At 43.6% G+C, this 27,072-nt stretch overlaps 1 protein-coding gene across 1 annotated transcript; it reads left to right on the plus strand.

Annotated features, from left to right (window-relative positions):
- Nucleotides 1-1,254: 1,254 nt before the first annotated feature.
- notch1a (notch receptor 1a) lies at nt 1,255-25,154 on the plus strand. Its single transcript, XM_084935561.1, has 34 exons — nt 1,255-1,503; nt 2,701-2,782; nt 9,099-9,361; nt 9,465-9,803; nt 10,920-11,042; nt 11,124-11,357; nt 11,450-11,605; nt 11,740-11,925; nt 12,035-12,148; nt 12,703-12,816; nt 12,916-13,149; nt 13,250-13,360; nt 14,530-14,722; nt 14,816-14,961; nt 15,077-15,190; nt 15,783-15,902; nt 16,016-16,168; nt 16,260-16,488; nt 16,590-16,791; nt 16,883-17,036; nt 17,141-17,325; nt 17,868-18,000; nt 18,109-18,366; nt 18,458-18,570; nt 18,679-19,250; nt 19,340-19,780; nt 19,912-20,057; nt 20,172-20,385; nt 20,505-20,589; nt 20,681-20,843; nt 20,973-21,271; nt 21,381-21,528; nt 21,629-21,726; nt 22,626-25,154. Exons 1-34 carry the CDS (start codon nt 1,446-1,448, stop codon nt 23,886-23,888), a joined length of 7,443 nt encoding a protein of 2,480 aa, XP_084791687.1. The 5' UTR covers nt 1,255-1,445; the 3' UTR covers nt 23,889-25,154.
- The last annotated feature ends 1,918 nt before the right edge of the window (nt 25,155-27,072 follow it).

Genomic DNA, 27,072 nt, shown 5'->3' on the forward strand with positions numbered 1-27,072 from the left:
TTGAAGAATAAAGGTGGTCATACCAAGTGTTGAATTTAAAGTTCATTAGAAATGCACAAGTTAGAGATGAGTGGAGCCATCCAAATATCGATATTATTGTAAAAAAAAACATACTTCAAACATGCAATTTGAAAGATGTGTGAACCCAAAGCACTTTAAAGACAGGCACATTTGCATCCCAGGTCTCCAAAACAACCAGTTTCAAAAAACATGAAAAGCTGAAAGGTGTGTTTTATTTGTGTTAGCTAATTATTGTGGAAAGTAAAAACCAGCTTGATGATGGTTCATCTCGTAAATCAGGACACACAGCTCTCTCCTACATAAAATGTGTTTATAGGTTAAAAGTATCAGTATCAGCTGCAATACTGGTGCTGTAGTTGCAGTACAATTTGCAGTGTTGCACACTGCAAACACTCACACAAATTCCAAACAAACAAGAACCTGGCAAAGAAATTTGGAGTGGCTTGAGACTTTTGCACGGTGCTCTGTAAGTAACACCCCCTATAAAGCAAACATATCACTTTTAAAAAATTGTTTATAAGACTAGGCTGTAAACATTTACCTTTTTTTTTTTTTTTTAATTATTTTTTTTTATATTTCTGGCAACTTTAGCTGTCAAATAAAGGTTGTGGAAGTAGAAAGCTACAAGTGTAAGTATTTCTTTTAATGAGTGTTCTTTGTTTGCTTAGTTGTTTAGTTAGTTGTTTGCTGAGTGTTGGGGAAACACTCAGATCTTTTTTCTTGATATATTAGTCAAAGCAATAGCACCACACTGTAAAAATATGCCATTACAACCTCAGTATACTCTTATGTACATTTGGATTAATTATGTGTTGTTACCAAGTATATAGTATATGGTATATTATACTATACTATAATGGTATTACATTATAATTTGATTTCTGTTACTGTTATGGTTGAATGCCATTTCGGCTGTCTTTAAAGGTTAATGTTAGTAATTAAATGGTTATCCTGTATCTTGATTTTAATTGTCTCAATTTATTATGAGTGAAAATTTAAGTATGTTTCTGTGGCAGGCTAGGAAGTAGATGCAAGCTTTAATGAAGCAAAGAAAATGGTTAAAACCCCTATAAAATGCTGCTGTTTACTATTACTAAGTTTACTTTGAGAGGGACACTGTTTCTTCCCCCCAGAGAGGAAGCGTGATTTCGTCCTGTGTGGGAGGAGGGGAGGTGTGGAGGAATAGTGGGAGGAACTTGTAGAGTTGCCCACCGATTTCATTGAGAACTCGGAAGGCAGCAGGTTAACATCTATGAACTGAGTCCAGCTGAAGACTTTCTCTCACCCATCTCTCGCTGTTGGATTTACCTCCATATTTTTTTTTCTTGGATATTTATTTCAAGACAACACCTGGATTCATCAACTGCGGATCTATGCGAACCCAACGCGGGAGTCAACAACATTTGTGAAGTTGAAGAGGAGGAATGTATCGTTTCTTTGTGAAACTAACATTTCTGATTCCAGCAATCGCCATCGCACAAGGTAAACAATTTTTATTTATTTATTTATTTTTGAGCGTGCATTGCCACAGAGCATGACCGAGACTTATCTGTGATATTCGCAACAATTAAAGTGGGCTTTAGAGAAGTTTGTGAATTATAAAGAGGAAGAGAAAGACACTCGATTAAACTGATTTGAGTGATTTAAAGGTGATGCTGTATAATTATAATCGGAGTATTAAAAAGTGGCATAAATAAATCTCGATGAAAGTTTTCCAGCTTCTCTTGGCCGTGGGAAAGTGAAGAAACCAGAAGCTGCAGTGCGCTTGGCTGGCTCCCCCGGTGTGCGCTAAATGAAGATGTCGCGAGCTATTTTGTCCGCTCATTGCAGAGCAGTCACACTAAAATCAGCTGAGCTTATGCGGTAGATGCAGCAATGATGGAACCACGATCAAAAGCTAACTAACTGAACACAACATTTAATTTGTTTTCTTACTCTAAATTTATATCAAGAATTTTATCAACAAATCTTTTTAATGCTTTATAAAAAACGATATTTAGAGTTTTAGACAATAAACGGTCTATTTGTAAGCTGTTATTGGAACACTTTCATGTAAAATATGAGATAATGGAAGTTGGTGCGGAGGGACGCGGAGTTTTTTTTTTTTTTGGGGGGGGGGGTTGCAAGCACCTTTTGTCTACAAGTGTGGGAGAGTGTTGTGAGTCCCGGGTTGGCGGGGGGTGGAGGAGGAGGAGGTGCTGTTATTCCCGTCTGCCCGGTAAACAATACCCGAGGAGAGTGTTTTATGGCTCGTGCTGCACCACGATTTCTTTTGTTCCGCATCTGAGCCCCGCAGCTGCTGCGCTCTCCCCGCAAAAGCGTGCGCCCCCCCCCCACAGCCCCCTCCCCTGAATTAAAAAAAAAAAAAAGCCACGCACCACGCGCTTCTAGCCTCACCAGTGTCCACGAACAGGCTTCCCAATATCCCCTGCGGACACTTGTGGAACAAATCAATTTAAAAATCACGACGGGTGTGCATTAAAATTTGCTAATAAAGCTGTGTTTAAAAAAAAAAACAACCCAAAAAACAAAACTTAACTGCTGAATAATTCCCTCATGATTTCACCTGCAGCTTAATCCCGATTAATCCCAGTGTGCTCATTTCCGTCCTGTGTGCACAGAGAAACTGTGCTGGGTAAAACATGTTTTGATCTATATATTTGTTTATGCATTCAACAGGTCTTAAATGCTCTCTACCCACTGAGGCATGCCTTAATGGAGGAAGATGTGAAGCCACCCCAAACGGAAATGGTGAATGCAAGTAAGTAACAGGGAGCCTGAAAGCAACACATGAAGATGCTGCTGCAGGCAGTGAGGAAACACCATAGCTATCTTTTTTGTGTTACTTGGAGCTTGTATGGTTGTAGTAGTGCACTGTGGGGCAATCGTGGTACTTCTTTACGGGTGGGGAAGAAAAAGAGGCCACATATTCCCCCTTTTAATTCCAGCCTTTGAGCGGTCTCTCTGCTCAGCAACCAGAGGCCCTTAAGTTTCCTCTGGGCTGCTGTGCTCCTGTACCCCTCCGAGAGCTGCATTGCTCTCTGCACACATTCCCTGAAAAGAAAAGACTTTAAAGGAGTGCAGAAATGAAAAGAGAGAGCAGCCTCAGAGTGCAGGGGAGATGAGAAAGGGGAGGCCGGACACACACACACACACAAAGCCCCCCCCCCCCCCCCCCCCCCCCCCCCCCCTTCATCAGCCCCTTAATGAATGCAAGTCCCCCTTCGCCCGGCAAAGTGAGAGGACGCGTCCAGTCCTAAATCTTGTTTTTCTGCTCTTTCATGGGCGACAGCTGGGGCTCGCCCGCCGCCCGTCACCCATTGTCCTGCAGTCAGAATAATGCTGTGTGACTAATCTGAGTGGGGCTTCCCATCATGCCACAGCCACCCCAAACACCACAACACACACCAAACCCCTGCCATACCCCCCCCCCCCTCCAAAAGGCTTCTCTCCTTCGTTTTGAATGGCTCTCTCCCCCAACCACCCCCACCTCACCCGCTTGTGATCTCCATTTGAAAGCCAGATGGCTGGGAAATGTAATTGGATTGGATGTCAAGAGAGTGAGATTAATTGGAATAAAGTGCAGAAATTTGAGGGCGAACAAGTGGGAATAGACAGGGAGGCAGATTGTGGGGCTGTTTGTTTAGAGTGTGGATTGATGTTTTTGGGTGAGACGTTTTAATATGCAAACATGTTCCCTTGAGCTGGCCTTCCTGTAAATTTTAATATAATGTAATAAGACACCAACTTTTATCTGGTCTGAGTTGGAAACTGATGCTTTCTGAAAGCATCTATATGTGTGATTTTTACTTGTGGCGTCACTTTATTTTTTCTCCCCTCTTGAAAGAAACTCAGAGGTGGCCTGGTTTGCCCTGGGGCATGTGATTATGGCAGGCTCTCCTCTGGTCTGCGGGGACAAGGGAGAGCTATTGAAGGACCTACGCGAGTAGCCCAGGGGCACCAATTCACAATATGTGAATCTGCATGCTCTGCACACGCACACAGTCACACACAGCGCCCTGCACGTGTGCGCACGCTCTCACACAGAAACTCTCTCCACCCTCCGATCTCACAAAGCTGTTATTGTGTTCTTCATCTCTGCTCAGTCCAATTAAAAACAGACAGGATAAGAGCATCACTTCACCCACCCGCGCTCTCTCTTCCTCCTGGCTTCCCGCTCATTCATCCTTGCCAAGCTAAGCAGCTATCAGTCATGGGGACACTGTGAAATTCGGGGGGTCAGGGCAAAGTGTCTGTAGCAGAGAATCTTCCAGCAGTGGTCCATGTTTTTGTGCCATGCTGTGTCACATCAAATTCGCTTTTAAATTTTGTGCTGCTGACACATGGGTGGAAAGTTGGCTGAGTCAGAAAGGAGGGGATGCCTGCACTGTGACAAGAAAAAGGAAAGCAGTGGTGGAGTTCAGCTGAGGGCATCTAAATTGTGCGGTCACCCTCACGCGATGTTTAGGGGAAGGTCAGCAGGTTATAACACGTCAAACCCACAGAGCCAACTATCGGAGATACCACTGAATCATATTCTGCTTTGTGGTTATGCAGCATATGGTGGCACAGTTTTGAGTGGTTAAGACAGATCTGAATCCTCTTTTCGGCACAGTTCTCACGAGTGCGAGAGTCGAATCACATGCCGACAATGATGAACAACATTACACCCTTCCTCCCTCCCCCAATATTACTTCATACCTTTAGGAAACTCATCAGGAAAAGGATTAGATTTGTCTTCTTTTTTCATGTTGCATTCACTGGAATCTGCTTTTTCTCAAGCTGATATTCAAATGAAGGATTTTAAGGTGATTTTTAACCCCAACAAACTGTAAATTCAACAAGAGTCAAAACCTCTAAAGATGGTAGCTTTAATTCATTCTACAATCACAGCAGTCAGCTTGGTAGAGTAAGGTTAGATTTAGCTAAAAGAAATATAACAGCTAGCTGTGTGGTTGACTGATTGTTCCCATGCTGGTTTTAAAATGGAACCAGAATATGGTCCTAATGTGTGTGACAGCATACACCTCCAGAGAAAATCGAAACACTCAAAAGGAACAAAGGGGAACCAGCTTTAAAACCTTTAATGCTGTTTCCTCGATTGAAGACAAATCTCTTTACATTAAAAGACTGAGTAACTTTAGGGGAAGTCGGAGAGTTTATGTAAATTGTGGCGATATTGGACACGGAAATAGCAACGAGTGTCTGCAGTGGGGAAGTAGTCGGTTGCGATTCTGTGAATTAAGAGGTTATCTCAAGGTCTGGGGCTTCCTGTTTCCCACGAAGCTGCAGCAGTCTTTTTTAATGTAGGCAACTTTAAAGTTTGAGGGCACAAGCATAGCGTGAGTCAAATTTAGTTTCCATTTGTCAGACTGTAATGAGGGCAAAGTCAGGTTAAAAAGGTTGTTGCCCTCGGTCTGGCCTTTACGTGACAGACTCACTGTTATTGCTGATTTGCTGAAATGGGTGCCGTTTTGGTCAGAGATAAGTGTTAAGAATAAACATCTCAACTGTCGCCCCACATGTCTCGAATACTGCACTGACAGAAATAGACCAGACGAGAGAATTTCACTTAATGTGATGTAGCTAGTAGAGGGAGCTGTATGGTGTTGTTTATTGACGATAATGCGTCTCAGTCACAACCTGAAATGATTTTTACACTCTTCCTCTAAGAATGCTGCTCTTCTTTTGTCCTCCTATAGGATTACCAGGAAGGTCTCTATAAAAGCTCAGCTCCCTGAATCAGGGACATACAAGTGCTTAGTGGGTTTAAGGTGCCTGCTGGTGTTGCCTTTTTATTTGGGGTTTAAGCTCTAATGCTGCCACTCCCCTGGTTGGGCCCATTCCCCAGATGCCAGGGGCCACATGATATAGCACTGAAAGAGGCTGGTGGGAAAAAAAAGGTCCCATCTTCTCACATCAACTTTGGAAGCAAAATTGATGTGCAATTTTCAGATATATAACTCCTAGAAGAGAACGCATTGCATATATAATGTAAAGGCATATTTTTTCACACCTATTTTGGAGACTGATCTGGAAACCTTCAAAGCAGGAGATGCTGATGCAATGCTGTCAGAGCAGAGCGATAAGGGCCTGTGTCACTCTAGTGGGTGTTGAAAGTTCATATCTAGCAGTAGAGGCTATCAAATGAAATAACTCTTCTAATAAGTCAGAAAATGTGTGCACGTCTTGATCTTTCGAGTAATTGCATGTGCATGGGGGGGGATGTTATCTGGTTGGAATGTGAGTCACCCTTTATAGCGACCAAAGAAGTAATGATGAATTAATATGTTGTGGTAACACACTTGTGCCCACCTGACTTGATGGTAATCTGAAGTAATAGACTCCAGACTACTCCATCGGCTTTCACTGATAATCATCACAAGAGGTGGAATGGCAGGCAGGTGTTTTTCCTGGTTTTGATCGTGAGCTGGGATGTTTTTACAGCGTTGTTAAGTGAGTGCAGCAGAACAAGGTGCATGACACACACACACACAGGGAATCAGAGTTATGCTGTCGGCTGTTTACCGTAGTTTTATGAATGAAAGTGAGCTCACTGTCAGGCTGTGCTGTTATTCAGACAGGTGCCAAATTCTTCTCATTCTGACCGCCTCTACCAACTTCACTGATTTTGGAGAGTGGAACAGAAACCGCTTTATTATTGTCCAATGATTCTTCTAAGATCCCCTTTTTTGAAGATATATGTTACTTGTAGAGAGTAATTTTTTTGTTTAGGAAGGTGGTTTGATTTCCAAGCAATAATGCACATTTTACCGAACCAAATGAGCATGATTCAATGTTTAGTAAACACTTTATGCAGTTTAGCCCTTTTTAGGTTCAACAGCCTGAGAGTGCACAATCTTTGTATGACTATTATACATCCTTTTAATATAACAGTGTTTCTCTCTCATGGATTTTATTGCTGTAGTGGGATTTGAGAGGCTTCCAAATCCAGTGCATTTCTCATTTTCTCTAGCTGGGCTACATTGCTCCACTCTTGGTCTTACTAACAGATGTGGACCCCAGGGGTCACATCTTGGCTAATGATGAGACACATTCAAGGGAACATCAACTAACCAGACAAAGCAAATGAGGAGGAAGGGGCAGAAACAAATATGTAATAAAGACAAGAGAGAAGAAAAATAGTCGGTGATCTTGGAACATTTTCAAGTATCATGAAAGGAAAAACCAAGACTGACAACATTATACATGCCTTTGATTACTGTACGCCACCCTCAGTCATTTCACATGACATTTTCCACAGCGGTGGCATTTCCAGCGCACAGTTGGGCACGTTTTGTGTCAGAGCATAAAGTCACCCCCAGAGTGACAGATGGTAGATCAGGCCCAGCAGGGAGAGTGGAGAGAGGGAAGAGAAGGCAAAGGGGCTGTCCCACAGTCACAAAAGTGTTTAGGGTCATAGGTCGGGGAAGCATCTGCTCTGGCCTGAGGGGACATTGCAGCGCTGGGAGAGACCTGTTGCCGTGGTGTGTGCTGCTGGTCTTTTCAGCGTGTGGGTGGATCTTTATCTCTGACTTCAGGACAAACAAGGTCTATTACAGTCAGTTTGCGTGGGAGTTAACTACACACACACACACACACACAGGATGACACACACCATTATTAACACCTCGTTTTTATCATAGTGGGTGAGATTTTTGTACCTCAGCAGTGAATTACCTTTATAATTCACTCAGTGTGTTTTCCCGGTGACTTCAAAGTCACCTCAAATGCTTTTACAATCTTGCGCCAATTACAACTGTCTGGACTCCCTGTAGAGTCCCTGCTAAAAACTCCCTGTTGGTCTCACCTATCTAAGTCAACAATAGAGTTTTGAACAATCCGGTGCAACACAAGGGGAAATCTGCAAAAGGGAAACAGCTACGAGTTTAAAAGAAAAATGTCCCTTTAAAGGGAAAAAATGATTCCCCATGGTAAGCTGAATGAGAGCTAAAGTAGAGAAAACTAGAAGGAAATAATTTATGTGAAAAGGGAAATAAACAAAAAAAAAAAGGGAACAGGTAAGGAAGAGAGGAATTAAGAATAAGTCGCGTGGTTTGGAGGCACAGAAGTTGCAACAGCTGACTTCACATGGGTTCTTTATGTCCCCGGAGGAGAGGTTGGCTTTGTCAGCACCCCTGTCTGAGAAGGGGACAGAAGGGAGGGGGAGGAGGAAGGGGAAAGGAGGAGGGGACACGAGGATGGGGGAGGAGAAGGAGTCCTGACCAACAGCTGCCTTCATTAACATGCGCACCTGCTCCCTGTGGAGATACTAGGAGGCCAACAGATGCCCTCCTTTACACATAACCACTCACACACTCAGGTCACAGCTACACACAGTCACACAAGCCTCCCGATTCAAATGTAAACACTTTTCTGGTGACTTTAAATGCTCCCTCACGTGACAGATGGGACTGCAGTGTTATGTACGGGCTGCATATCAAATAATGTCTGTGCATTTCATTAGCACAATGCTAAAACAGTCAATTTCTTGTACTCTTTGGTCAAAATGTATTGATTTTTTTTTTTTTTTACAAACACCCTGTAACCACAGTGGGCAGAACCCATCTTTGTGAAATTTATAAGAGAATTTGTTCAACTAACCAGCCACTTTGAGCTGTGTGACTTAGCAGTAACAGTCCTTGGTCTGGATAGGAGGGAAGCAGGCTTAGGGCCTGAATGCAGAGCTTCATATCAGTCATCCATGAGCGGCACATTCCCCTTGATCTCTACGGTCATTGTGGATGAGTATGGACAGCATGGGGGCGAAAGGTAGATGGGAACAGGCTGTTAGACTGCTAGACTATTTTGTGGCGTCTGTTGTCCCGGCAGAATGTATTTTCAAGGTTCTGAGGGAAGCTAATCCAGAGAGACGCATTAGAACAACATGTTATCCCTGTCACACTGCAGTGGGACTTTGTTGGGCGGGAAACTTTTAGTTCCCTTCTACACCTCCCCCTTACACATCAAACCCCTCCTTTTACTCCCCTTTTGTTTAGATAATTGTTCCCATGCTAAAAAAAAAAGTCATGCTTTTCTAATCATTGCTGCTCCCTCTCTTCGCTGTCTGTTCCCAGGTGTCCCAGTGACTACATAGGCAGCCGGTGCCAGTATCCAAATCCCTGCAGTCCTTCGCCATGCCGCAACGGTGGCGAATGCCGCGCTGTTTCCCATAGCAACACGTTTGATTTCCGCTGCGTGTGCCGCCTGGGTTTCACTGACCGACTGTGCCTGACCCCCACCAACCACGCCTGTATGAGCTCCCCCTGTCGCAATGGAGGAACATGCCATCTCATTGCCCTCAATGCCTACCGCTGCGACTGTCCACCTGGATGGTCTGGTATGTATGGAAATGTTCAAAACTTGTTTCGTGACTTCAAATTTTTTGCCCCTCTTTTAAGCCCTTTTTATGATTATTTCACTTTTACTGTGTTACTTTCCAGGTAAAACCTGCCAGGCTGCCAACCCATGTGCTTCCAATCCATGTGCAAATGGTGGCCTGTGCTCAGCCTTAGAATCCACCTACATCTGCAAATGCCCACGCGCTTTTACTGGTCAAACCTGCAAGCAGGATGTAAACGAGTGTGCCCAGACTCCCTCTCCCTGTCTCAATGGCGGCGTATGTGTGAATGAGGTGGGCTCGTACCACTGCCGTTGTCCTCAAGAGTACACAGGCCAGCACTGCGAGAACCCCTATCTGCCATGCAGCCCGTCACCATGCCAGAATGGAGGCACTTGCGTCCAGAAGGGGGACACCGCTTACGACTGTAGCTGTCTTCCAGGTATGGCACAAACATGAATTTACAGAGTAATGGTAGCTGCCACGTGGAGTTGTGGATGGTTAGTGTGGTAACAAAACACACAATTGTTTTTCCTGTTACATCAGTTGACCTACAAACCAGCCTGTTGTTGTAGTAAAATCTGATTGGGTGGAGTGGAGTAATCTGGAATCACCGCTCTTCCCCTCTCTCTCTGCCAGCCTGCACAGGCAGGATGCAGTTGCACAGACGTTTCCTTCTGATAATCGGTAGCAAGCCCCTACAATGGCAGAGAAACCCACATGCACACAAACCTATAGATTTACACACCCTATTCACGAGGTCACAGACTTGCAAAAATATCTTGTTTTTCACATCAACACTGCCAGCCTGTCTGCCACATTTATTGCGCAATGTTGTGGTAACTGCTGTTAAGAGTCAGGACACCAGATGTGTAGAAAGTGCACACACAATACATACGTGTAGATGTGGGGAAATAAAGAGGAGAAAAAACAATTAGGGATTTTGCATCAAACCTATACAGTACTTATGTTTAAATTATTCATACCATGCTTTCTAATTTTTATTAGAAAGTACTGTATAATTTTTCATAGAAGGTCACAGTTAGTTCCAAAGGTCACAATCTTACTTTGGAGTAGTAGCAGTGTACATTGCGGACTCTTATGGAAAGTATTACCTCCTTATCCCTAGCAAACCACATCAGTTAAAATAAAAGGGTGGTTGGATCAAGCTTTCACTTGCCTGTGTTTTTGTCTCATTATGTGGTCAGCACAGAGCCCGTTGTTTGGACATGCGGATGAATAACTGATGTTGTGTGTCGAAGTTTTAAGTCACGCTGCGTGCCAGTTGCGGGTGTCTTTGCTGGAATGCGTTTAGATAGCGCACCAGTACAGGCACCTGTGGAGCTGTGGGATGATTGTTAAGCGGAGCTATTGTGCCTATAAAACACCCACACAAGCCTTTGATGTTAACAGAGGGGACAGGCTGTGCTCTGCCACGAGGATATATATATCTATTTTTATGCAGGAAGGAAAGGTCTGATTATTACCCGCAATCAAGTGTCGCAAGAGCTTTTCTACATTTTGACTCGTTTGTTCTCACCCCACGCCAATCCAACAGGCTTCACAGGCCACAACTGTGAGGTCAACATCGATGACTGTCCAGGCCACAGCTGCCAGAACGGTGGTGTTTGTGTGGACGGGGTGAACACCTACAACTGCCGATGCCCACCTCATTACACAGGTACCTTTCACTTAAAGGCTTTAAAAAAATCATCCAATAACATTTTAAGATAATAAATACCAACTTTTTTTACTCTTTTAGGTCAATACTGCACAGAAAATGTGGACGAGTGCGAGCTGATGCCCAATGCATGTCAGAATGGCGGGACATGCCATGACACGCATGGTGGCTATCACTGCGTCTGTGTAAATGGGTGGACCGGCGACGACTGCAGCGAGAACATTGATGACTGCGCCAGTGCAGCTTGTCACCACGGTGCCACCTGCCACGACCGCGTGGCCTCATTCTTCTGCGAGTGCCCCCATGGACGCACAGGTATGGCTCTTGTGACCCCTCTGTGATTGCTATGCAGACATATCATGATCTTAATGTTTAGAGAGTAAAATGTAATACATCCATGGCTACAGGTCTGTTGTGCCACCTTGATGATGCCTGCATCAGCAACCCATGCCAGAAGGGCTCCAACTGCGACACCAACCCAGTCAATGGCAAGGCAATATGCACCTGTCCCCCAGGTTACACTGGGTCGGCCTGCAACCTGGATATCGATGAGTGCTCTCTGGGTATGTTATTAAGCTACCAGATTGTCTCCTTTAGTTTGGATTACAACCCTCTGATGATTCTGCTTCTTTGCAGTTAACACGCAGAACTGATTTATTACATTTATTTATTACAACTTGCATATTTAATGTTTTAGGTGCCAACCCCTGTGAGCATGGTGGTCGCTGCCTCAACACAAAGGGCTCCTTCCAGTGCAAGTGCCTCCAAGGGTATGAAGGGCCTCGTTGTGAGATGGATGTCAACGAATGCATGTCTAATCCTTGCCACAATGATGCCACCTGCCTGGACCAGATCGGAGGGTTCCACTGCATCTGCATGCCAGGTAAAGCATCGGTTTGTAATACAAGAAGACTACTTTTCTTTTGACATGTTTTTTCCTTTACTTTGTGGTAAGAAAAGAAACGTGATCTGACCTATAACTCCCATTTCAGGATATGAGGGTGTGTTCTGCCACATCAACACAGATGAGTGTGCCAGCCAACCTTGTCTCAACAATGGCAAGTGCATTGACAAGATCAACTCCTTCCACTGCGAGTGCCCCAAAGGTGAGAAATAATCTGATTACTACAGTAAAAACAGAGCCACAAAAATAGCTTCCATGGTATCATTTTAACCCTCCCCTTTTTTTGGCAAGACAATGGGAGCTAAGAAAAGAGGGTGGATCATTAACTATCTGTCAATGAGTGCTGTGCATGCAGTCCCCTGATTGAACGTAAATGATTTACTTCTTCTAATAGTGTCAGTGAAGCATTTACGAGTGTGCTGGACAGAACAGACAGGGCTGCAGAAACATTAGCATATTTGGCGGGCTGGAGAGTTTGTGTAAGAGCTTAGCGCCAGAATTGGGGGGGGGGGATTGGTTTTTAGCTGGTAAGCTGTGGACTATTGTGATGTGGTTTGAAAGAAAGATTTCACTGCACAGTAAGAGCCCGAAAAAGGAGGGGTGAAGGGAGTGTTGTGGAATGATTTGTTAGGACTTTCAGCACCACGTGGCCTTTTTTAGATGCAAATTTCAGCAATTTTCTGCATTTCTGCAAATATCTTTCCTCTCAATATTAAAAGAAGTTTAATTCTCGGTTTTAAAAAAATGCATCTGTAGGCTTTTCAGGGAGTCTCTGTCAGGTGGACGTTGATGAGTGTGCCAGCACACCCTGCAAGAATGGAGCTAAATGCACTGATGGACCCAACAAGTACACCTGTGAATGTGCTGAAGGTACACCAGACTAATCCTTTCTTCTAATTTATTGCGTAATCTTGTTTGTCTTTCTTAGAAAAAAGTTGCGGGTGTTAAAGCTGTTCTCCTACATTACAGGATACACAGGGCAGCACTGTGAAATTGACATCAATGAGTGCTACTCCAATCCCTGCCACTATGGCACCTGCAGGGATGGCCTGGCTTCCTTCACCTGTCAGTGCCGCCCAGGCTACACTGGCCGCTTGTGTGAAACTAACATCAACGAGTGTCTAAGCCAGCCCTGTAAGAACGGCGGCATTTGCCAGGACAGGGAGAATACATACATGTGTTCCTGCCCACAAGGCACTGCGGGTGAGACATTAATATTATACAACTTTGAAATTCTTCCAGTGAAATATGCCTGTACTTTCTTCACCTTTTTTCTGCCCCTTATGTATATTTTGATCTACAGGTTTCAATTGTGAAGTGAACCTGGATGACTGCAAGAGCAAGCCCTGTGACTACGGGAAGTGCATCGACAAAATAAATGGCTATGAATGTGCATGCGAGCCCGGTTACACAGGTGAGCGCTGGGTGGAGTTTACAGGTGCAGGGGGGTGGTCACCTGAGCTTTGGGAGGGGCAGGTAGAACAGGTGGCTGGCGGACCCATTCCTGTGGAACAATGGTGTCATGTTGCCTATGTGGGACGGAGGAGAAGAGAAAGGGAACACAGCCTGATACATGCACACAGCACACACAAAGCACTGACTTTGTTTCCCGTCTGAAAAGATTGTGACGTTGAGCTTGCAAAGACTCTGTAAACTGATACTTTGAAAGGAAAAGAGAGGCTGTCCTTTAATCACATATCTGATGGTTATTAGTGTGTCTGCACGACAAGCCAGTTAACACTTGATTTACTAAGCAAGCCAACCTGTAATGCACTAAAATACAGAACTTTGGTGACAGGCACTCTTTAACAAATAGACCAGGCAGGTCACATGGATCCGGTTCTGACTGGTAGTGGTTATGTGATGGTGCTAAAACCAGGGATGGATGTGTGGTTAGGGGGAATGTGTGTGTGTGTGTGTGTGGATGTGAAGGCTGCCCCCCCCCCCCCCCCCCAAAAAAAAAAAAAATCTTTTTGTGCTGAGTGTAGAGGGCACGGCAGGACTGAGACACAGAGGGACAGAGGGCTATTGTAACTGAAGATCAGGCAGTTGGGCCCTCCTCTCCTGACTGATGAAGAGCATAGGAGGAGGGAGCCGGGTACGAGATCAGAAAGGGGGGGTGGGGTTAATTGTTACTCAGCCGTGTGTGAAATAAGTCTGGCCTTCTGTCCCTGTAAACAGCCCTGGGTGAGGTTAGGTCTCCTGGATGGGGGTGGTGTGTGTGTGTGTGTGTGTGTGTGTGCTCCCCCCTCTCTGTGATTCAGCTGAAGGGCTCCTTCTGCCTATTCAACAGGGCCCTATTCAATCAATGTAGGAGAGGTAAAAGAGCCTCCAGGGGCCACCAGGCTTGGTACACATTGTATTTGTTGAATATTGAGGGGGTTTGTCTCTTTTTTTTTCATATGCAAAAAAAACCCTGCACAGATTATCTCAGTGAGCAAACTGTAAGGCTTTAAATTATATCACATGGGAGTATCCAGCTGTTTGGCTTCGATAATGGCCAGCTTAGTTATTGATCACTTCAGTTCATCCAAAAGAAACGTTTGTGACACTGTTCTTAAAACCAGATTTACTGTCTTACAGGAGCAATGTGTAACATCAACATTGACGACTGTGCCATCAACCCCTGTCACAATGGAGGCACATGTGTGGATGGCATCAATAGCTTCACCTGCCTGTGCCCAGAGGGATACAATGATGCCACCTGTTTGTCCGAGGTTGACGAGTGTAGCAGCAACCCCTGCATACATGGCAGATGCCAGGACCTTCTTAATGGGTGAGTAGGGATCCAGGTTTTATGAGAAAAAAAAGTACACACACACATATATATTTATATATATCAATTACTGAACAAGCCTTTCTACTAAAGATACAAATGTACCTGTGACTCTGGCTGGAGTGGCCAAAATTGCGACATCAATAACAATGAATGTGAGTCCAACCCATGCATGAACGGAGGAACCTGCAAGGATATGACCAGCGGATACCACTGCACGTGCCGAGTTGGCTTCACAGGTCAGTGTTTGGCCCTACCTGCACTTTTCTTTTTTATTTGCGCACAGATTGAATGAGGAGAGCCTTGTTGGCCAACATCTAACTAAAGTGTGTTCTCTAATTCCAACTGCTGTAGGTCCTAATTGCCAAACTAACATCAATGAGTGCGCCTCCAACCCCTGCCTCAACCAGGGCACTTGCATCGATGATGTGGCTGGATACAAGTGCAATTGTTTGCTTCCTTACACCGGTACGACATGTAACTGCTTATCTCCCACTGTGAGAATTACAACTGCTAACTGGATTGTTCATTTAACTAGCACCTGCTTTTAGCTGTTTGCACAGGTCTGATAGCATGAACACAATCTTCCAAGTTTCCACTGAAAAAGGATTAGACTGTTATATTCCGTGTTGTTTTTGAAAACATCACCCAGCGACTACTGACAGGGATGTCTGGTTTTTGGCGTCTCTGTGTGGAAAGATCTGCTCATCTGTTTTGCTGGGATAATAGCGTGTGTGTGTGTGTGCTTTTTGGAATAACAGGCCATTGTGGCTAATGTAACGCAGAGACCCGGACACTGCTCCGAGCACTAGTCCCACTTCCGCCATGTCCTGTTTCCTGTCTATGAACAAACAATAGCAGGAAACAGGAAGGCCTTTCCTGTTTGGCTAAGATGTCATGGAAATGAATAAGGAAGTGGAATGGAAACTGGAATTAAAATTGTGTTTTGCAGTCACTGAAACTGTAGTGCTTATTTTATTACATGCAGTTAGGTACTCAAAGGAGCTCCTATGTAATGCCAGAGTGATTCAATCAATGTTGGTTTTTTTGGTCATACCAGGGGAAAACTGTGAGACTCTACTGGCCCCCTGCAGTCCCAGGCCATGTAAAAATGGTGGAATATGTAAGGAGTCGGAAGATTATCAAAGCTTCTCCTGTATCTGCCCTGAAGGATGGCAAGGTATACATTTTTCCAGCAAGTGTTTTTTTTTATTGTTTGGCTGAATGTGTGTGTAGTCAGTTAGTATATAATTACCCAACAGTACAATAAATTTTTTTTGTTTTCCCCTGCAGGTCAAACATGCGAGATCGATATCAACGAATGCGTGAAGAGCCCATGCCGCAATGGCGCCCTTTGCCTCAACACCATGGGAGGTTACCAGTGCAAGTGCCAGCCGGGTTACTCTGGCCAGAAGTGTGAGACAGACATCGATGACTGCAAACCAAGTAAGAAGCAAATCTAAAGCCTTCTAAGTTCCCACTTTGTGTTTGACTTAAAACAAAAGTGGCAATCATACTTCCTTTTCTTGCATTTCAGATCCCTGCAGTAATGGTGGCCTGTGCCGCGATGGCATCAACAGTTTCACATGCACCTGTCCGCCTGGGTTTCGTGGTGGCAGATGCGAGCAGGACATAAATGAGTGCGAGAGCAACCCGTGCAGGAACGGGGCCAACTGCACCGATTGTGTGAACAGCTACACCTGCACCTGCCCACCTGGCTTCAGCGGCATCAACTGTGAGATCAACACAAACGACTGCACTGACAGGTAGCTCCCCTCACTACAATCTGTTATTATTAAACTGTTCTGATGAACTGACCCAGAGGAAAGTAAGTGATTTAACATTTCCTATTTTCTTGTTTCAATAGCTCTTGCTTTAATGGCGGCACCTGTGTGGATGGAATCAACACTTTCACCTGCTTGTGCTTACCCGGATTCACAGGCAGCTATTGTCAATATGATATCAATGAGTGTGACTCCAAGCCATGCCTCAATGGAGGCACTTGTCTTGACAGTTATGGGACCTACAAATGCACCTGTCCTCATGGCTACACAGGGATTAATTGTCAGGTAGGGAGAAATATTCTTATCTTTGTCTTATCACATGCCTAGGCTTCTTTACTACATCCAAGTACCGTCTCTCTTTTTTATGCTAAATTAGAATCTTGTGCGCTGGTGTGACTCTGCTCCCTGCAAAAATGGAGGCTCGTGTTGGCAGCAAGGTGCCTCCTACACCTGCCAGTGTCAGACTGGATGGACTGGCCTCTACTGTGACATCCCAAGTGTTTCCTGTGAGGTGGCAGCTAAACAGCAAGGTACGCTCATTTCGATTATAAGGTGAAGCTTTTGATAGTAAATTTGCTATAGTCTGGTGGGCAGTTTGTACATTCTGAAACTCCTCGTTTGTCTTTGATTGTAGGTGTTGACGTGGCTCACTTATGCCGGAATTCAGGCCAGTGTCTGGATGCTGGAAACACGCATTATTGCCGCTGCCAAGCTGGCTACACTGGCAGTTACTGCCAGGAACAGGTGGACGAGTGCTCACCCAACCCTTGCCAAAATGGAGCCACCTGCACTGATTATCTAGGAGGCTACAGTTGTGAGGTAACAGGATAAATGAGTAATTTAAAGATGAATTGATTTATTGAAGTTATCTTAAATAAAGTCCTGGACAGGACTCTGTCAGCTAAGCCAGCTTGATAAACCATTGTCACCAGGACACTGATTTATATTTGGTGCTATGACTCTTTTCTGGGAACTTCCTATATATGTGGTACTCGTAAGGCACCTTCCAACCCTTTCATGAACATGCATGGAAACCAGGGAGCAGTGAGAGCAGTAGCAGAGTAGGCATCACTGACAACCATTATAACAGTGATTAAGTCAGTTAGAGCATTAAATGAGGAGCTGGGATAGAGGTGGGTTGCAAAGTGATTTGCAGATGCATATGGGTATCAGCTGAGCCACCAAGTGATTGGTTGGCATTAAGACAAACTGTTCTGAAGGGATTGCAGCTGATATGGATTTAATAGTCACTCTGAAATATGATATAATAGATACATCAAGAGGCTGTTTATTTCTGGTAACCCTCTAAACTTGTTTCTCATTTAAATAACAAAATGTGCTTGAATATCTTTTATTGTCAGTGTGTCCCTGGTTACCATGGTGTGAACTGCTCAAAAGAGATCAATGAATGTCAGTCTCAGCCCTGCCAAAATGGAGGGACCTGCATCGACCTAATCAACACATACAAGTGCTCGTGTCCCAGAGGAACACAAGGTATCTTATAGTTTAGCATATGTGCATACACACATTCCAAAAAATATACTTGATAAATGAATACCTAGGTATCCATGGTGTGTAACCCAACTTATCTGTTTCCCGTAGGTGTCCACTGCGAGATTAACTTAGATGACTGCAACCCCTCCAGAGACCCACTCACTAATGAGCCCAAGTGCTTTAACAATGGCAAGTGTGTGGACCGCATTGGAGGCTACCAGTGTGTGTGCCCACCGGGTTATGTAGGTGAGCGCTGTGAAGGGGACGTCAATGAGTGTTTGTCAGATCCTTGTGATCCCAGAGGCTCCTACAACTGCATCCAACTCACCAACAGCTACCGGTGTGAATGCCGCACTGGGTATACAGGTACTGAATGTGGATCAGCAGCAAAAGTACAGCAAAGGTCTAAATGTTTTCTAAGAGTAGCTGACACATGCTTTTTGATTCTGTGCCACAGGCCAGCGTTGTGACAAGGTATTTGATGGCTGCAAAGGGCGACCTTGCAGAAATGGGGGGACATGTGCTGTTGCCAGTAACACACCTCATGGTTTTGTCTGCAAATGTCCACCTGTGAGTAAAACATTATAGCGTCTACTTAAATGTTAGCACTTAAAAAGTCCTTTAAAACCAAAGCATAGCACACTAATCATAAGGTCTGTGTCATTTCTGCCCCTGCAGGGTTTCACTGGCTCCACCTGCGAGTATGACTCTCGTGCCTGTGGGAGTCTGAATTGCAGGAATGGTGGCACGTGTGTGTCAGGCCACCTAAGTCCACGCTGCCTGTGTCCTTCAACCTTCACCGGGCCTGAGTGCCAGACTCCGACTGACAGCCTCTGTATCTCGAACCCCTGTTACAATGGTGGCACTTGTCAGATAACTCCAGACCCTCCATTTTTCCAGTGTAGCTGCCCCAGCAACTTCAATGGTCTGCTCTGCCATATACTTGACTACTCGTTCGTTGGCGGGTTTGGCCGAGACATCACCCCACCTCCGGAGGTGGAGATGAGCTGCGAGAGTCCACAGTGTGACGAGTTTGCAGGAAACCACATCTGCAACTCAGTGTGCAACAACCACGCCTGCGGCTGGGATGGAGGAGACTGTTCGCTTAATTTTGATGATCCGTGGCAAAACTGCTCCTCTGCTTTACAGTGTTGGCGATACTTCAATGATGGGAAGTGTGATGGGCAGTGTAATAGCCCTGGGTGTCTCTATGATGGTTTTGATTGCCAAGGACAAGAAGGGCAATGCAAGTAAGTGTCACAGAAATGTCTTGGGTATTTTTTTTAAAGCTTTGTGGGGCGGTATCAGAATATTAACCCAGTCTTATTTTGTTTTTCAGCCCTCTATATGATCAGTATTGTAAAGACCACTATGCTGATGGTCACTGTGACCAGGGCTGCAACAACGCAGAATGTGAATGGGATGGACTGGACTGTGCCAACAACATGCCAGAGAAACTGGCTGATGGACATTTAGTTCTTGTGGTCCACATCCCACCAGATGAGCTTAAGAACCGCTCTTCAGCCTTCCTCAGAGAGCTCAGCAGTGTCCTTCACACTAATGTGGTGTTCCGCCGTGACGCCAAAGGAGAACCCATGATCTTCCCTTACTATGGCAATGAGCAGGACCTTGTTAAGCATAATGTGCTGAAGCGCTCTGCAGATGGGTGGCCTGACTGGGCTTCGATGCCAGCCAGTGTTTTGGATCAAGTTAAAGAGGGTGTGTCATCCATCGTCAGCTCCCGGAAACGCAGAGAGTTGGATCCTTTGCAAATCAAAGGGTAGGGCACAACAAAGAGAGTTTTAGCTATGTTTAACATTTAATCACTAAATAATTACACTGATTTGTATTCCCATCACAAAAAGGCTAAAAAAGGTTAATGCTAATGTGACTATCTATCTCTGCTCATAGGTCTGTGGTGTACCTGGAGATTGACAACCGTCAGTGTTACCAGCAGTCTACTGAATGCTTCCAGAGTGCCACAGATGTAGCTGCATTCCTTGGAGCACTGGCCACCAGTGGGAATCTCAATGTTCCCTACATTGAAGCTGTCACAAGTACGTGTCTCAGTTTCAGCCATAAGATTTTCCATACATATACATATATATGCATACACAAACACAATGCATTTCAGTCATGTAAAATAATTTTATTTTAAACAATCATTCCAGGTGTGAGACCTACTCCCTCTGATTCAGAGCTCTACCCCATGTATATAATCTTCCTCGGTTTGGCTGCTCTGGGTTTCATCTGTCTGGGTGTTCTGGTGTCCCGTAAGCGGCGACGAGAGCACGGCCAGCTCTGGTTTCCTGAAGGATTCAAAGCATCGGAGCCAAGCAAAAAGAAACGCAGCGAGCCACTGGGAGAGGATTCTGTTGGCTTAAAGTAAGTGCACTCTGAAAGTGGAATGTGAAGGTTATTGGCACTGGCAGTGGGTCACTATATTTCCTTGACTTGTATTTGCTTTGCTGTAGGTGCTCTAATCTGCAACCTCTTTTCAATAGGCCAATGAAACACTCGGACATGAACCTTATGGATGACAATCAAAATGAATGGGAGGACGAGGATCCGGAGTGCAAGCGCTTCAGGGTAAGAAGAGTTTTCCTTTGCACCAAAGCTGTCCATTCTAAATTTTATCATCTCTGATACTAACACTGACACTAACTGGTGTGTCTTTCAGTTTGAGGAACAGGCCATGTTGGATTTGGGTGATCATACAGATCATAGGAAATGGACACAGCAACATCTGGATGCAGCGGACCTGCGGATTGAATCCATTGCTCCTACACCTCCTCAGGGAGACATAGAGAATGGATGCATGGATGTCAATGTCAGAGGACCAGGTGTGTAACTGGAAAACTCACAATTTCTCTGTCAGAGTGTCACAAACAAATAAAACACGAATTATCTTTTGAATTACAACTGACTGAAGATGCTTATATACTCACTGATCCACTCCCTCTTCTTTTTAGATGGTTTTACTCCCTTGATGATCGCCTCCTGCAGCGGTGGAGGACTGGAGAATGGCAACAGTGAAGAGGAAGAGGATCCATCGGCAGAAATAATCTCTGACTTTATTTACCAGGGCGCCAACCTCCATAACCAGACTGACCGTACAGGCGAGACTGCCCTCCACCTGGCTGCCCGCTATGCCCGCTCAGATGCTGCCAAACGCCTCTTGGAATCCAGCGCAGATGCCAACGTTCAGGACAACATGGGTCGCACACCGCTTCATGCAGCCGTGGCAGCAGATGCACAGGGAGTGTTCCAGGTAAATGCCCTGGAAATCCCCTCAGGATTTTATTTTCAGGACAATGTTTGTCCCAGTTTGACCCAACAGTTTAAATTAATTTAACAGAAAACATCTTGTGTCCTTGCAGATTTTAATCCGAAACCGTGCTACTGATCTTGACGCCCGCATGCATGATGGAACAACACCGTTGATTCTGGCGGCCCGTTTAGCAGTTGAGGGCATGGTTGAAGAACTTATCAACTGTCACGCCGATGCTAATGCCACTGATGAATCTGGTAGCTAAAGTTTTATCAAACTACAATCTCTACAGTTTTCACAAATGGCTTATTGTGCTAGGAGTCATGATAATAAACCCCGATTTTGCACTCTCTGCAGGTAAATCTGCTCTGCACTGGGCTGCAGCTGTAAACAATGTGGAGGCTGCTGTGGTACTGCTGAAAAATGGTGCCAACAAAGATATGCAAGATAATAAGGTATGTGAAATGATATGCATTTAATGGAGGTTTTCCACAAGCCTTTATCCTTACATTTACAGTGATTATCTAGTGTATGAAGTGTTGTTTAATGAGAAGTGGGTATTTCCACCCAGGAGAGCATACCTCCCTGCTAGAACATGTACTTGTATATCCTTGATAAGAACAACAGGTATAATAAGTCATACACATAAAAAAGATGAAATGTGGTGAAAAGCAGCTTAGAGATGCAGCAAAGGTAGGCAATCTTAAGCAGCTTAAACACTGTATAAAAGTCCTGTTTGAGATTTATTAGTTAGATCAACAACAAAACAAAAAAACTGTTATCAGCTGCTGACTAGACGTCTACAGTGAATTGTTGTTGCAACCTACATAAGTGGCCAACATCACTGGTGGTGGTGTGCTAAAAAAAGAAATGTCTGTTTTGTTATAAATTTAATGTTATATTCGTTGGAATTTCTGCTGTCCTCTTGGCCAGATCTCTCATGAAAATGTTTTTTTTAATGTCAATGGTTTTACCCAATTAAATGCAGGATATATAAAAGTCACATTGCTAAAAATCTGAGCATCTGTGATACATTAATATATCATTATTATTCCTTATACTAATTCAGTAAATGTTATTCTCACACTGATAAATTAAAAAACTGTGGCAAAAAAGCAGCCGTAAATGCATAGTTGGCATCAACTGAACCGGCCAATCACAAAAGTTATGGGCTGCATCACTGCAATGTGTAGTTACATTTCTAGTGAGGTGCATAACAGATTATGCCGTGGGGCTTCAGAGAGGTTTGTAGTTACAGTGGTGTAGAATTCCTGCTGAAGCAGAAATCCCCATTTACACTGACTTTGTGGCCTGCCTTAACTAATGATAATCTCAATATTTGGTTTCTTTATAGGAAGAAACGCCGCTCTTCTTGGCAGCCCGTGAAGGGAGCTATGAGACAGCGAAAGTTCTTCTGGAGCATTTTGCCAATCGTGAGATCACTGATCATCTTGACCAGCTGCCCAGAGATATTGCCCAGGAACGCATGCACCATGACATTGTGCGTCTTCTGGATGAATACAATGTGGTCCGGAGTCCTGGGCTTCATAGTGCACCCCTAAGCACCTCCACCCTCTCCCCACCTCTCTGCTCCCCCAATGACTATCTCAGCAACCTCAAGCCAAACGTTTCGGGCAAGAAGATTCGTAAGCCTAGCTCGGGTGGAAAAGGAGGAAAGGACAGCGGCAAAGATAATAGGCTGAAGAAGAAAAAGTCAGTGGATGGGAAGAGTAACTTGCTAGACACATCAGCTGTCCTCTCACCAGTCGATTCCCTCGAGTCACCCCATGGCTACCTTTCCGATGTTGCCTCGCCTCCCATGGCTTCCCCCTTTCAGCAATCGCCCCCAATGTCTTTAAATCACCTGCAGGGGAATGGAGATTCCCATCCTGGCCAAATGAACATGGGTAAGGATCTGAGTTGCATGGCTTTTGATCCTAACCCACCCCGTCTCTCCCATTTGCCTGTGTCCAGCCCCAACAGTCAGGGCGCAGCATCTATAGGTGGTAGCAGAGGGGGGCAGTGTGATTGGGTCTCCAGGATGCACTCAAGCATAGGCCAGCAAGGAAGCTTCACCCAACCACCACAGATAACCCATAACATGATGGGTCCTCTGCATGGTGTCAGTACTGCCACCCTGTCTCAGATAATGGGCTACCAGAATCTGCAAACCAGCCATCTGAGCTCGTCCGCTCACATGATGCAACAGGCTCACTCGCGGCAGCTCCAGCACCAGAACTCTAACAACACCACAGCCGCTCAGCCCCTCAACCAGAGTTTCCCAACTGTTGAGCTGAATGGATCTGACATGCAGCAAAACAACTGCTCAGGCCGCACCATGCCCATCCACACGGTGATGCCGCAGGAGACCCAGATTCTTGGCACCCAGTTTCTCACCCCTCCATCTCAGCACAGCTATTCAGGCCCAATGGACAACACACCTAGCCACCAGCTACAGGTGCCTGACCACCCATTTTTAACCCCCTCCCCTGGGTCCCCTGACCAATGGTCCAGCTCTTCCCCACATTCCAACATGTCTGATTGGTCAGAGGGCATCTCCAGCCCTCCCACAAGTATCCACTCGCAGATGAATCTAATCCCAGACCAGTTTAAGTAAAAACTTGTAAAATGGACTGAACTCTTGTGTGGACTACATAAAAAATATCCAATGTTCACCATGAAAGACACAGAAAAAACTTGTTTCAAGACTGAACATGTTCTTTTTTCTATTATCAGTTTTTATACTAATGACAAGAACAATTTTAGTAATTTTGTATTTATTTATGTGTTTTTTTGACCTGAAAGATAAAGATGTTTTTATATTTATGCTTTTAAATTTTTATTGTTTTGGGGGGTTTTTTTGTTCTGTTTTTTATGTATGGGAAGACTAGAACCCATAAAAGGGAGTGTATATCAGAAAACAGCTCCTGAGTGTGTACACTGGCTATTTATTTCTGTCTTCTGTTGATATATTTACTCGATTTATTTTAATATTTGACGTATCGGTCTTGACAGATTTTATCCTTGGGTTGCTTTATGTTTGTACTTTTTAAAAAAAAAATTATAGATTATTTTAAAGTTTCAGTATTAATTATATTCTAACCTCGTTTGTCCTTTTAATTTCCACAATTTTTGTTACTAAACTACATTTCACTAAGTCTTATCAGAGTCTGCTTTGATCAGATTTGTACATAAAGCTTCACCTTTCATGATGTTGCTTGCTACACTATTCTCTGTAAAAAATAATGGTGGAGACAGTAACTGAGCAAAGGTATCAAAGATATAATACTTTAAAAATGTTGGACCTTAAAGCACAGAACAACTATGTCCTGAGAGCTGTTTTTGAGAATGAGTATAAATCATCTCAGTAAATCTGAGCCTATTCTATTGAATAGCAGTCTTGGCTGGCAATGAGTAATAGATTTGTGGTCATTCGTGATGCAAGGACTGTTTCTTTATTGCATACTTTTATCACAAATCAATGATTACATGTTTAACCTGTTTTGTGTTAAATGGCAAACCTGTAGTAGAACACTGAAATGTTACATTTGCCACAATTTCAAATAGTGCCAGTGCTTTTTGAAACGCAGTGTATGTGTGTGTGAATTTTCTTGTAAAAAATGTGGGGCAGAAATTGTGAAGAAAGCTGGGACCTTTGTATGTTTAATGGAATCACCTGCACTTTTAAAGGAGTGTGGTTTAAGGTGTTTAAATGTCACGTTTTATAAACTAATCCAGAGGTAAAGGTGTTTTTTTTTTTTTAAGAAAAAATAATGAATTCAAAATCAAACTTCATGCAAAGTTGTAGTTTGCTAAGAAATATTTGCTGAATAAAAATGTTTTGTAAAAATGGTCTTGATTCAATAAAAGCTATTGTTAAACTTTAAAATGTGTGTCTTTCTGAATTTTACTTTATTTTCTGAAAAAGAAAATGCCTGCTAGGGTTGCTGGTAAACATTTGTGTGTAACATGATGTTAACTGAACTAGATAAGAATAAATGTGTGTTTGCTACTATCGCTATTCATGCAGTGGGCTTGCTAGCTAATCTGCTGAAGATTATAGCTGATTTGAAAGTATGCCACAAAGGAATTACGTCATTATTAACATCTCTTCAAGTTTCAGTGGACTTACAACAATATGGAGCATGTACAATGCTGACAGTTTTTCTTCCTGGTGCCTACCAGACAGGTTTAGGCCAGTGCCAACAGTGCTGTCACATTACAATGCAATACTTTTTTTAAGTACATAATTTTGCTAACTGGCACTATGTTTGCTTAAGCTTAATTAAACTAAAGATAAACCTAAAGTACAATACTTCATTCCTTTGCTGTATGTGAACCATTCTGAGTCTGAGTCAGATAAAAATGTTTAATTTTTATCTGAGCCACTGAGTGTCAACGTTTTGCACACTCACAGCCCGCTATTTGTTACACAGGCTCGTCCACTTTTTACTTTTATAATTGCATTAAATCTTCGTGGCACAGATTCAACAAGGTGCAGGAAGCATTCTACAGAGAGTTTGGTTCATATTGACAAGATAGCATCACACAGCTGCAGTTGCCCTAAAGATGGTTTTGTGGAAAAATCTAACAAGATCAGCCGATTCTGAAATACCAAGAAATACCTGTCCATTTTACACCCACAACCCAACCCAAGTATGTTCATAGCCACTCACATTCTGATTCTCAGCTTCAAGTTCAGTTGCCACTAGGTAATAGACTGCTTAGATATCTGACGTATACGTAGTAAAGTGTCTGCTGAGCCCCCCCGTCCCTTTTTTTCACCTAAAACGTCTTATAAAATGTGATATCCTAACATAAGTACTTACACTTAAAAATGCTTTATTTTTGATTGATTGATTTATATCTTTTTCATTTTCACACCATTATCCAGCATTCGTCCAATGTAACCACATTTATGGCTACTTACTTTTTTTTTGCCATGAATTTACAATTAAATTGTTTTAGACATATAAATTGACCAATACCGCCCCCTCCTGGACGTATTCCTCAATGAAAAGCAGCACACTTGTGACAAAGCCACATCTAATCCCTTTGATTATTGGAGGCTGGCTTCACTCGCTGACTGTGTGAAGTTTCAGACCCACTCCCCTGCGTGGAAAAATAAGAATATTACACCTTAATCTGGGTTCACCTAGGCAGAGGGTTCTTCTTTCACTGCTTTTACATGATATACATCATGACGGTGAAAACTGACGTGTGAGCCACCAAATGCAGTCATTGTCGATTTTTCATATACTTCTTTGCACTATTTTAGGTAAAAACAGCAATTAAAGAAAAAGATTTCGTTTCGCACAAAATATATTTTAAAATAAACAGATTTTTATTCACAGCAAAAATAAATGTTTAATATACAATGTTTTATGGAAGAGAGAGATAAGCATCAATTTCATTCAGTGCATGGTGATCCTGCACAAGATCACATTCACTGCTTTCCCTGTTCTATGAGTTTGGGATGGCTGCCATCTCTGCTGTTTTACTGTGCCTTATAAGTCTTACCCCAGCATCACCGAGCTCTGTGTGCTGACTCTCACACGTGCTCATTTCTACAGTGGATACAATAAATAAATAAAACAATAAATAACATTACTTGTAGTTATCAACTTTTTTGTCTGTTTAAAACAAATATTACAACAATATCCAATAGAAAATTAAATCAAGCAAATAATTGCTTTATTAATTATATCCAGTCTTATTAGTTTTAACTTTTAGTATTAATTATTTAGTTCTAAATGATTGCCTAATGCAACAATCTTATGTTTTAGGTTTTACTTTTTTAT

This window comes from Perissodus microlepis, chromosome 7 (assembly GCF_051167445.1).
Source record: "Perissodus microlepis isolate ML-2025 ecotype Zambia chromosome 7, ASM5116744v1, whole genome shotgun sequence".
Taxonomy (NCBI): domain Eukaryota; kingdom Metazoa; phylum Chordata; class Actinopteri; order Cichliformes; family Cichlidae; genus Perissodus; species Perissodus microlepis.

Excerpts from the sequence above, each read along its gene's own strand:
- notch1a (XM_084935561.1), top strand. The coding sequence starts at position 1,446 with ATGTATCGTTTCTTTGTGAAACTAACATTTCTGATTCCAGCAATCGCC. Across the intron at positions 1,504-2,700 it reads AGCAATCGCCATCGCACAAG|GTCTTAAATGCTCTCTACCC; the intron begins GTAAACAATTTT and ends TGCATTCAACAG. Across the intron at positions 21,529-21,628 it reads TAATGCCACTGATGAATCTG|GTAAATCTGCTCTGCACTGG; the intron begins GTAGCTAAAGTT and ends CACTCTCTGCAG.